We start from the raw sequence: 12,222 nt of genomic DNA on the forward strand, positions 1-12,222 counted from the left end.
TTTTTTTTTTTTTACAGCGTCATTGTGACTCCTCTCATTTTTTCTCACTTCACAGACTTCTCTGTCTTAAAGTCTCACTGTATTGCATCTTAAGGGACTTACAGTGAGTGAAGTCAGTATAATGATGTGCTCTCTCCACACTGGGTCTGTTTTTGTTTGCGCACACTTACATGCATGTCACTGCAATGCTTGGCATGCAGGCAGAGCTCTCCCCCTCTTCAGGGGTTGCACCGTCTCATTCTGCTGTTATTGTTTGGGGCACAAGAGCACGATGATGTGAAGAGCATCTCTCATAAATTCTGGCAACTGGAATGACAAGCTGCCATCCAGCCTTCTGTTTGGAAGAAAACAAAAATAACCTGGATCTGGCATCGCATCTCTTTGTGTGTGCTGTTTCCTCCAGAATGTGTGTTCCCGTGCTGCTACATTAATTTGACACAGATTTGGTTCAAGTGCTGGGTCTACTGTTCGAACGCCTGGGAAGAAAATGAGCAGACTGGCAGCTTTTTGTGCACCGGTGTGCTCTGAATACAGAAGGAAAAGATAAAAACTAGGAGATGTCAGGAAACAAAGACTTTTAATAAATGAAACAATACTAATAAATAAAGATTAAACAAGTTGCACATTCAAAATAAAATCCAACAAAACATAACACTGAACAGTAAAGTACAGTACCATAGCACAGATTATTAAAAAAAAAAAAAGATCCCAACCCCAGAGACATTTACAAATTTTCTTAAAAACTTCAAGAGGCAAACATAGACATTGTATAAAAGCATCATACAGTAGAGCATTTGTCATCTGAGTATAATTTACAAATTTATTGAAGGATAAATACTTATAGCTGAGCTCTAACTTGAGAAACACGCGTGAAAACGGATTAAACACGTGTTTCTCAGGTGAGGTTCCAGCCCTGTTTCAGTGATCAATAACAGTGATGAGGTGATGATGAAAGCAGTCCATCATTTCATGGGGAAACTCACAAATTATCTATAACCGTAAATAACTTTTAATAGCTTTGTCCACATCTCCATTGGTCTCTTCTCTGTTGGTGCATCGTAGAATAAAAGTCAAGTGCATCTCTGCCAGCGGATATGGCTACATCAGGCGTTTTCGTGGAAGAGCACTGCAGCTGTCCTTCATCTGACTCAGAGGCTGCATCAGTACGGAGCAAACTTCTGTCTCTCTGGCTTTTTGATGCAGTTGGCCGAGGAGATTTTGGCGGTGTAGGCGGCCAGGGTGGTGTGGGAGGGCGCTGCAGTGACGGCCACGGTGGGGCCGGGGCTGGACAGAGTCAGAAAGGGGACGGACTTCACCCCCAGCAGGCCGGAGAGGGGCATGGCGCCGTATGGGGTGCCCAGCATATGAGCCGGGGTCAGGGCACCCATGGTGGCCAGGGTGGGTGCGGGAGAGGCAGCTGGGGAGGCTGGCTGGGTGAAGGCCATGTTGAGGTCGACCGGAGCTGCCATGGTGGCTGCCTGGGCCGTGGATTTGGCTGTCTCTAAACTATGAGGGCAGAGATAGGAGGAGGGAGGACAGGGAGACATAGAAAGGACAGGGAATGAAGATTAGAGGATTATGTTGTTGCTGCAACACAGGGTGAAGGGCCTGGACATTCTTTTAAAGGGGAACTCCACTGATTTCACACATCAAAGTCTTGTGCTGTGTTTCAGTTATCATCCTCCTGCAGAACACTGGACGCCTCCCATCCTTAATGATTGCCATCTTGGCTATGTGGTGGAAGGTGAAGGACCACTAAACTAGTGAAAATGTCAGCTGAGAAAGCTGCAGCAGTTAAGGCTGCTCCAGTGAACAAGCAATCAAGCCAGAAAATATTTTGGTAGGTGCCAACAAGGGTCGAATGTTGCCAGCAGTGCTCTGTAATTTTCCATTAAAGAGAAGTTAAAAAAGCAGCCAAAGGTTGCAGTTATCATTTACGGTAAGTGCACAACAGCCATGCTCGATTTGATGCTACCCTGTTGAAATTCACATACTACACAAGTAAGCACATAGTATACACAGTGTACTACATGGAAGTGAACTCATGGAAGTATCCAAATTGAGACACAGCTTTGGTCTTACAGTAAGTGATGTGATGTCTTTTGAGTTTGAAGGACAAAAAATTTGGGGGTGTAGAGTTACGAAAAAGTGAGGTTGCCAGTTCTTTGTGACATCTGCTTGAGGGTAGCAACTTGTGGCTACATTAGCTATGACTAACATAACACATGCTCATGTCTTAGTGAATCGTCGGTGGCTAAGTTGCACCATGGGCATTGCAGGCACCATGTTTTGACTGGAATATAAAAGATGATGTCTCTCCGTCTGCTGCGCCGATTTTTATGCTCTCAAAAAAATCACATTATTATAGAAGTGCAAAGTGCTCTTTTAAAATACACCACCACTATTCTGGTGTATAGTTTAAACTTAAAAAATGTTTTATAGTTTGAAAAAAAAAAAATCCTTATAATGTTCACTAGTATTTATAGTTTTCTCCTTGTGTTGTTCTTATACTTAAGGGATCTCCAGATCGTTGCACAAAAGACCTTCGCAACCAAAGCAAGGTAAAAACAACAAAATAAAAAAATGAATAAAACACGTAAAGTACCTCTGACTCTGTCTTAACTGCAACATGACAGAGTTTATGGTGATAAATGAAAAAATGTTAAAAAAAACTAACACACTCCGAGAAGAGTGTACTGTGACCAGGAGAGCCCAGTGGACACGCTTTTGATTTTACACTATAGATTTAAGTGAATTTGTTTTCATTGCTTCTTCCTACAATAATGAAAACAAAGATTTATTTATTTAAAAAATAGGAAAACTATTTTTATTATTATTATTTTTTAAAAAAAAGTTACAGAATTATTATAATTTTTAATCATTCTTTTCATGTCTTTTCCTTGTCTGTTTGTTTTATAACTTTTTCTTTTTCTTTTTTTATACTAATTTTCATGTTTTTAATTTTCTTTTTTTTTCCTTTTTTTTCCCACTATTTTCTTGCTAATTCTTTAGGTCACTTTCTCTTGTCGCTCATTGCCTTCTTCCCATGTTTTTAAAAGAAATCAAGCCAATGTGCTCAGCTTTCAAAGGGTTAATGTATCTGCATTAATTGGTAGTTTACAGCTCCACCCAGCCAGAATGCTAAGTGATACAAATCAAACGCACCCTCGTTGTCACGTGAACAAGTGGGTCCTGGATCTATAACGCTGATGGAGTTTTCCTCCAGGTGTTTACTGAGGACCTTTTATCTTCACTGAGGTGTGTGAGGACTTTGTGATATTCATGTTTGCGGACTTTGAGACTTTGAGACATTGAGAGGACTGGATGTATGAGGCTTTGAGAAGTTGGACCTGGAGCAGATTAAGGAGGACTTCATGGTTCAACAGTCGCGTTCAGACAGGTGAGTACAACAAACTCTCTCTTGTTAAATGTGTGTGTGTGTGTGTGTGTGTGTGTGTGTGTGTGTGTGTGTGTGTGTGTGTGTGTGTGTGTGTGTGTGCTGCAGGTTGTGCAAAAACTGTGAAACTGTATTTCAGCTGTATTATGTGTGTTTGGGGCTGCAGCTGCTGTGGAGTTATTCTTCACACATGTTTCTCTGCGTCTGGTGATGTTTTAATTAGCTGGTGACTCTATACAAAGTGTCAGATTGTTTATGTGGCTTAATGATGGCTCTATTTTTATTCACTGTGGCATTTTTGTGTAGTTGCTGAGTTTTGCTCTTATTTCTTATTGCATAGGCCTAATTGATTATCAGGTGTCTGCACGTGCTGTAAAGTGCTGTCATAGGGGCTCAGTGGTGTGATGTGTTGACATGTTGATGCACCTTATTTTGTACCCTAAATAGATCCTTATATTCAATGGATCTATCATATTACATTATCGTCAACTTCCACTTTTTTGGCTGGGCCCTTGCAGAGTGAAGCCAGCCCTATAAACACTAGAATCTGTCTCTTACAGGAGGCAAATCTGTGGGGCTGAAAAATAAAGTCAACAACGAAGTGCCAAAAACTGCAGTTCCTCTATTGGCCACTTGAGGCTGGCTCCAAAACAGAGTCAACCCCCCCTAGACACCCATGTTAAAATGCCCAACTTCATAGCAGAAATAAACATGTTTACAACCTGGTCTATAGCTAATCCCCCCCATCATGACAACTGTACATGGTAGAATTTTTTATATAACTCCCCTGTTTACATTTTATTAAGGCTTAAGGTTATGAAAGATTAAGGGTAAGGCCGCTTTGAGTGACAGGCTGTCTACTGATAATGTCCTCAGCTTCTCCACAGATCCACCCTCTTGCCCAAATATGGTCACTTCTGCTTAATGAAGTTACACTATTGGTCGTTTGAGTGTTGGAGTTTTCCCATCGACCTTTGCCCTTTAAAGATAAAGAGGCCCCGCAGTGATTTAGATGGTAAAGTTTTGCCATTTTCGATTCTAGCAAGGCTTTTATTGTGAAACATTTGCAGGAAGGAAGTTGTTGTATTCATCTTGCAGTGCTTGTACCTTAGTTTAAAATAGTTTGGCTGTGATATTGTGTGTGTGACTAAAATATGACACTAACACTTAAGTAGGTTTATTTGGCATTTAAGTGATTATATATGACTTACCCGCCCTGTTTTTGTCACCTGGTCTGTTTTTAGGAGCAGCCTTTATTATCTTTGACAGTGTTTAGTTTTTTTTATACTTACCAGGTCCTACTGATCCCAAATAGCTAGGAGAAATTAAGAATGCAAACCAAACAAAAGTTTGGGGTCTCAGGAGGATATAATGGCCTCACAGACCACCGCTGTCTACAACACTGCCTCCATTTAAAGGTACGTGATTATGACCTGCTCCACCGTTTACAACACTTGAAACAGACGGATCTATTTTCATACATGAATGGAGTGTAAATGAGCCTTAAGGACGAAAAGCCAATTTCAACATGATTGTTCTTTTGTTTCTACTTTTTGGATATGATTAATCAAAACTATTAGAAAGCAGTTGCATTAATCATTGTAACAATCACCGCAGCTGTGTTTATGAGGAGATGGGTCTCTCCTACTACAGTGTTTCTCTAAGCGAGATTTATTGTCCATCATTGCAAGAGTCAGACAAAACCTGATTTTGATGGATAGTTAAAATTAATGACAGACGTTGCCTCTTGTGAATCTCTAATAGGAAGGACTGATAATTACCAGTTTGGTATCGTATTTTAATTTGCATAAAAAAAATATATAATTTATGGATTTTATTTGTACTTTGCCTTTTTTTCTTCTTATTCTGACTAATTTTATTTGTATTAACTACTTCATATGTGCAGATTTTTTGTCATGTGTACTCCGGTGCTTCACTGTAAGCCTTGTGTCGCATTATGATCTTTAAGTATTGGAAAAGATAATTAAGAAAAAGATGCCAGAGCTGCACTGCAAATACTGAATTCCAACAAAACAACGTTTCTGTGTCGCACAATACCACCAGGCTTTTACTCATTCCCTCGAGGCCAATTACCAGCAGCATAAGGACATACCTCATTATCACTTATCACTCTATGGCATGACCTTTGACCCTTTTTGAATCAATGCATTTCTCTCAGGCCTGCACTCGCGGTGACTCATTAGGCGGCTGTACACTGGGTCTTACCAGGAGGTAATGAGGTACTGGGCCAAGTTGATGCTGACCGGTGTTCCTGTGATAGTGACATGACGGTCACTCGTCCCGTCCAGTTGGCTGCCGATCTTGATCTGAGCTCCTGACACCTGCCTGATCTCGTTGATCTTAGTGCCCTGACGGCCGATGATCGAGCCGATCAGCTGCAGGAGGACAGAGGCAGAGACAGATCTGTCAGCTTGATGGAAAAAAAAGCAGACATGGTTTACGAGGAAAGGCTTCAATAAATCATTCGACTGATTTTCGTAGTGCTGGTTGTAATACCGATGGAAGTGATTCTAACAGAAAGCCTCAAAGCAAAAACACTATTACAATAAAAAAGAAGTGTGCGCTGCTGTTGGGCTGACTTAATGCAGTCTACTCTGAATATTGCAATTACATTGTCTTCAGTGGATTGGTCATCCATCATGCATGTCAAAAGCACTTTTTTTTTCCCGGAGCCTCCCTTAATTGCTACTGCGTGTGCACCGGTAAAAGAGACGAGAGAAAGCACATTTGCCTCTCATTAATCTGAGTGGCTAAAAGGTTATTGATTCCTTAGAGTGGTGATGACTTCCCAAACAAATCACTTCCCAAACACATGCCAGCTAGATGCATCTCCGCACTAATGGAAAACATAATGGGAAAATAACTCAAATATATAACATACAGTCCCGTCGGCTTGAGCGTTCCCTCTGCTGTGAGTAGATTAGACAGTGACATGAGTTTTTTTATTGCATTCCAAAATGCATTATCACTTTTGTTCTGCTTTCATTACCCAACCTGGACCCCCGCCTATTAGTGACAATAGATATTTAACAGAGCCAGAGCTCGGGGGCTGCGTATCAGCTCAAGTGCAGGGTGTCAAGGCTCAGTGACAGGGTTATGTTGCCAGATATATGGTGAGTGGGACAGACAGTGATGAAGTACTTGTAGTATGCGTGTGTGCTGGCAGCTTAACAGCGGCTGGCGCATACAGTAGGTAGAAATACACACACAAACAGGGCGTTCGTGCTGCACTCGTCCCCTGCATTTCACATTCCTTTCCTGAGAAGTAAGCAGCCTGTTCCACAATGTCTGATTTGTCACACAGCGATCTGGTCAGTCCGCCTGGCTATTATTGGCTCAGCAGTTTATTCAGTGAGAGCGGCCGGCCTAAAGAGCAACTCCAGAGACAATAGCCACTACAGACAGTCCTCAAATCACAGATAACATGTCTCCCCCACTGAGACCAAGAATCTCCACAGGACTCTGGCCTTTTACACCAGCTGTCAATAGACACCAGCTGTCAACAGCTCACCCACTTTGGTGTGCATGACCTCAGACAGCAGCATTCCTATATGAACAACCCTTAAAAAAATGCAGCCAGAGCTAAATAAATGACACAGGAGACACAGCAGGTATGCTTGCTGTGGTGATTATTTTCCCTGAGCATTCAAATATCATTAATGCTGCACTACACTCCTGGTCCTCAACTATAAGTGGCCTACATATTGTTGAGTTCCTGCTGAGGCAGTCATTTGAAAGGACACAGGAAGAGGGATGGGATGGTGAGGGTGCAGCCATTTTTCTTCCGGCTAAATCTTCCTCGCGCAGAAGTGCAGTACATACTGCTGACTGGGTGTAAGCAGTTTCTCAATGCATCTGTGTGTGTGTATGTGTGTGTGTGCAGAAGTCTCCTTCGGTGTTCAGTGTGTGAGCACAGAGCGGGATTGTGCGGCCGGCCTGAGGGGGGACGGAGGGCTGAGGAGGCTCAGTCATGGCTATAAGTCCTCTCTTCTGGAACAATGGCTGGAGCTTACAGCTGTCCCTGTCACGTATAGCACTGGACTCCCTCATTCCTCTGATGCATTGTGCCACTCGCCATGTGGGGGTTTACTTGGTTAAAAGAGCCTTCAGGCATTTTAGAAATGTTGTTGAAGGGCAGTGGCTGTACAGAGCACTGAAACCTAATCAATCCAAACCTTGTTTCTCCTCTTTTCTCAATTATAAGACAAAGAGAACAAACTGAAAATTAATTTCACGTTTGATTTTTTTCTTTGCTGACACTCAAGGATTTTGATAAATTTAGTTTAAAGAATAACACTGGTTTTTACACAAGACACACGTGACTAACTTAACAATTGCCATTCCCTCCACTTATTTTGTCCTGTACTTTAGTAGTTCTGTTCGGTACCAACAAATAATGCCTGCAAAATAACGTGATACTTTTTAATCTGTAAATTTTATTATATTTTCCTATGTTTACAAACAAAACAAGTTGTAAGTAAAAGTTTAATTTCTCATAATTAAAATATATTTATTTTCTCTTCATTTGGGCTCTAACTGGTCAAAGTGTGACTATTAGACAGTAAAACAAATGTCAAATTTCCCTCAGATTAAAGAGGTGGCTGTCTTGATGAGGAATCTATTAGTAAATGATTTGAACCTTAATGTTTTCTTTTGTTTTAATTTATTTATTTCAGTGGTTTATTTTCTTCTCCCCTTTAAGCACCTGATTTTGTTGTGATTTAATTATCAAAACAGGCGTGAAGCATTTGTAATTATCTTTTGTAAATCCTGTGGCTGCCAATAAAAATCAAAATTAAAAAACAAAACAAAAAAAGCAATTTTCTGTAGGCGGTTTTATTTTTATTTTTTTTAATAGTGTCCACCAGGGATTACGTTACCTCGTCAAAAAGCCTACATGATTTTTTCCATTGGATATTGGATTATTGCCAAAAATAAACTGTGTGGCAAACAAATGTTTATGATACTTACACATATTTTTCAGCAAGATAATCGTCACAAATGACCACTACTTATATGATCATTGAAGCCTTAATGCACTCGCCAGAAGTAAAAAGCTAATATTAGGCTATAAACGTGCTACACCATGGTTACATGACCTTACAACCCCACCATAACACAACTGTAAAGCCGTGATCAGCCCGACTTGGCGTGATGATGATCTGTAGTCTCATTTAGCCAGCCTTTTTAAGACATATAGAAGCGTCAAAGTTCACAAGGGGGGTATTTACTGATGTATTTTATGTTGTAGAACAAAATGTGAAAGTCTCTAAAGCTTGTGTTAACCACATAACTTATTCCAGGCATCTAACCAGAAACCCATTCAAAACACCCACTGACTTTAAGACAAAGGAACCAAACTCATTTCCGTGTTTTAGGGCCCATTCCTGGCGGACTCTATTGCAAACAAACAAACAAACAAATCCTATGAAAAGACCGACGAAAATACCAAACAACTATTGAAACACAGCAGTGAGCCACAGTGTTGCACAGGCTGACATGTTCCTTCACTGTAGTTTATTTTGAGTCAGTCCCACGTACACCATCCTGCTGCTGTAAATACTCACAGGCGAGTAGAAACCTGCAGTGAGAAAAGGTCTCCTGCAAATGCACTTATTTACTCCTGTTTGGGTACAGATTAACAGTGCTTAGCTGTTTCAGGATCTTTCTTTGGCTTTTAAAAACGAAACTATATATTTGTGACCAGATTTCAAAGTTTTACATCTTCATTAGGAAGTAATGAGTTTCAGGAAGTCATTATAAATTGGACTAACACTGTTTTTTCTCAAATGGGGGTATGGGTACCCCAAGAGTTTTTTGCTTTATTTTTTTTTATTTTTTGCATTATTCCTAAAATAATTGCACTATAATAAGTTCGGTAAAAATGTAAATGTAAGGTTGATGAACAACATTTACTTTATTTTCGAGACAATCATTATCTGCTCTAAACTGTCAACTGCCTCAACGAACACAATCCATGAATGTATAAAGAGAACTGGATAGGGGTTTAGGTTTTCCAGGTGTTTAAAGATGCAGCATGTGCACAGGGCTGGTAACTGCAGTTATTCCACAGGCTAGTTAATAACATGTCGGGCAGGAAATCCAAAGTGTGGGATCATTTTGAGAAGGTGAAGGACGAAACCAAGTTGATATGTAAACTCATCTTCATTGGTCGACTACAAACATGACGTATCATCTGAAACATGTCAGTAGCTACATGCCCATTAGCCACTTAGCACAATCATTACTGCTTTGCCGACAGCGTCATTAACAGGTGGCTCGCTCAGTGTGTGACGTGCACTTGTAGATAAAATATAGGCCTATATTAATGAAGGCTCATTAGTACGGTTTTATATTTCTCTGTAATGTAGCACAGTGTTAACAATGTTACTGATACTATTCTTTCTCACACCTTCAACTCAAACCATTGTGTTGCCCCGCCCAGAATATATAATTCAATAATTACATTAATATCGTAAATATGTGGGCAACTAGTTGACTAATGGCCCTAAATGACGACTACTAGTCAACTATGAAATGTGGTAGACAATGTAAATCTGCCCAATGGCATCACATCACGGACCTGCAAGTTGTAATTCCACAGTTTGGCCACTACGTCCAATTGGCTTCAAAGCCTGGCGCTGTTCCTGGGGGCTTGATACAGTCATACTGATGTTTGTTCACTGTTTTTCTACCATAAATGTTTTGTGCTGGTCGGGGTGTACTGGACTGAAAAAATACTTCAAAGGGGGTACATTATTGATAAAAGATTTGACAACCATCAGACTTGACATATTGAGTGTTTTGGTCTTTTTACCGTATTTGCTGACAGTGAGAAAAATACAGAAAATAAATGCCAGGCTCATCTTTAAACATTCTGAACATTTCGTTCTTACAGTCATTGTTGTTCTGTGTGTATTCTGGATGAAATATCTGCAAATTAAATCATGAATCATCATAAATTTGACTTTAAAAGACAGCTTTCTGTCTGTCATTTTTCTAAATTAAATTCAATAGGAAGCAAATTAGTACAATTAAAAGCGAGATGCTCTCCATCCAAACCAAATACGCAGCGATCGTCTGAAGGGAAATGCAGTCTGACTTTATTTTTGAAGTGTATCTATGCATCGTGATTTCTCCTCTCAGATTGGAGAGACGTTTTATCAAACCCTGGCGGAGGCTAAGTGAGGAGGGAAAGGATCTTTGTCTGTTTTCTTATTGGCTGTTTTGACAGCAGACAGCCTCTAAGTAGGTCAGGGAACATGAGAGGATTTACTGAGCACTCATGGGAGTCACTCTAAGACACTGCAACTGCAGCCCAGACAATAATGCGAAAAGGATCCATATCAGCTCAGAATCCCTTTAACCTTGGGTTAGTCTGAGGTTAGAATAATGAGGATAATTAGTAAGTTGCCAACATGTCTCTCGTCTCTTTTGAAGTTACACCACAAGCCTTTGCAGTTGCAGCTACTGCATTCAAAGTCACCTGCTCCTGCGCTGTGTACATGTGAGATGAGCGCTGATTTCCTTTTTTTTTTTTTTTTTTCCTCGTCGTTCAGATGGGAAAATACGAAAAACATGAAGAATAAAAAAGTTGCTTCTGCTTACATCATTGGGAATAAGCAGCTCCTGAGATGTCTGAGAGTTGGAGTCCATCCCTGGCAAGAGAAAACACGGGAATCGACTGAATGAAATTGACATAACAGACATTTGAATATTCATTCAACTCCTTTAGCACAAGTGAAGCCACACAAACCCGGCACTGATATGCTGGAAAAACCCATTGAGCTGGGAACTGCTTGATATGTTAAAGCAGTTAATTTCCATTTTAATGGACCGATGTTTAACACGACACTCATTCTTTTCCTTCTCCCAGTTCTCTGACTCTGCGGAACGTATCATTTCACATAATAGTTTCTATGAGAGAGCTATAAAGCCTCATCTCCTCCTTCCTCACTGACACAAGCACATTATCAGCACGGCTAATGACAGCGAGCCTTTATTTCTTACTTCTAAAGGCAGGTGGAAAATCTGCAACAAATTAGAGCTGGAGAAACAGAGACGAAACTCTGCAAGCTGCTTATTTTCCCACTTGTTTGACTGTCATAGCAGTGGAATATAATTCAGGGCAAATACTAGTATTACTGTTTTACATACCAGGTATGATAGTCTGAGCAGGCTGGGCAATTGGACTCAGGCCTTGCTGCATTGACAGCTGATGGAGCTTGGCCATCTGTAAAACAGAAAGCAGAACCTGATGCACTGAACCATAAAGAACTCATGTTATATTAAATCATAGTATTTCCACAGATGCTCATACTCTACCTCTGAGTGTGGAATGCCATATTGGTTTTGCAAAGTGTAGGCCTGAAAGAGAGCGTCCTGCATTAGGTAAATTACAGCAATAAAACATCACACAGGCAATAAATCTGCAACCTCTTAATGGAAGTGCCTCACTGTCAATACATGCCTCTTTTGTTTTTCAGAGTAAGAGAAACGAGCGTTTGTAGTTCAGCTCTGAACTTAACATACTTTTCGATTTACTCTAGTGGTCTCGTTCCCAGAGCAGGCACCACAGTTTTGGTTTTATTAGTCCAGGCTTTGACATCTCTGAATTTGCAGCGTCCACCCCAATGCACAGGAAGTGAACTGAGTTTTGCTTGTAATTTTCACAGCATTACAGATAATGAAAGATTCAACAGGAAAATCACTTTTTTTTAAACACAATGTCCTTGTTACTCTGAATAATCCACAGACCTCAGTGTCAACAGTTATACGGACTATTAAGTAGCTGCTGTGAAGAT

At 40.5% G+C, this 12,222-nt stretch overlaps 1 protein-coding gene across 1 annotated transcript in view; it reads right to left on the reverse strand.

The window, feature by feature from the left end:
- Positions 1-558: 558 nt before the first annotated feature.
- LOC117257711 (poly(rC)-binding protein 4-like) overlaps positions 559-12,222 on the reverse strand; it is a 56,747-nt gene continuing 45,083 nt past the window's right edge. The window contains exons 10-14 of the mRNA XM_033627990.2: positions 11,744-11,785; positions 11,576-11,651; positions 11,027-11,076; positions 5,624-5,793; positions 559-1,506 (exon numbers count right to left, since the gene is read on the reverse strand). Of these exons, the coding sequence (XP_033483881.1) occupies positions 1,161-1,506; positions 5,624-5,793; positions 11,027-11,076; positions 11,576-11,651; positions 11,744-11,785 (684 nt within the window). The 3' untranslated portion in view covers positions 559-1,160. The remainder of the gene's footprint in view (positions 1,507-5,623; positions 5,794-11,026; positions 11,077-11,575; positions 11,652-11,743; positions 11,786-12,222) is intronic.

This window comes from Epinephelus lanceolatus, chromosome 8 (genome assembly GCF_041903045.1).
Source record: "Epinephelus lanceolatus isolate andai-2023 chromosome 8, ASM4190304v1, whole genome shotgun sequence".
NCBI lineage: Eukaryota > Metazoa > Chordata > Actinopteri > Perciformes > Serranidae > Epinephelus > Epinephelus lanceolatus.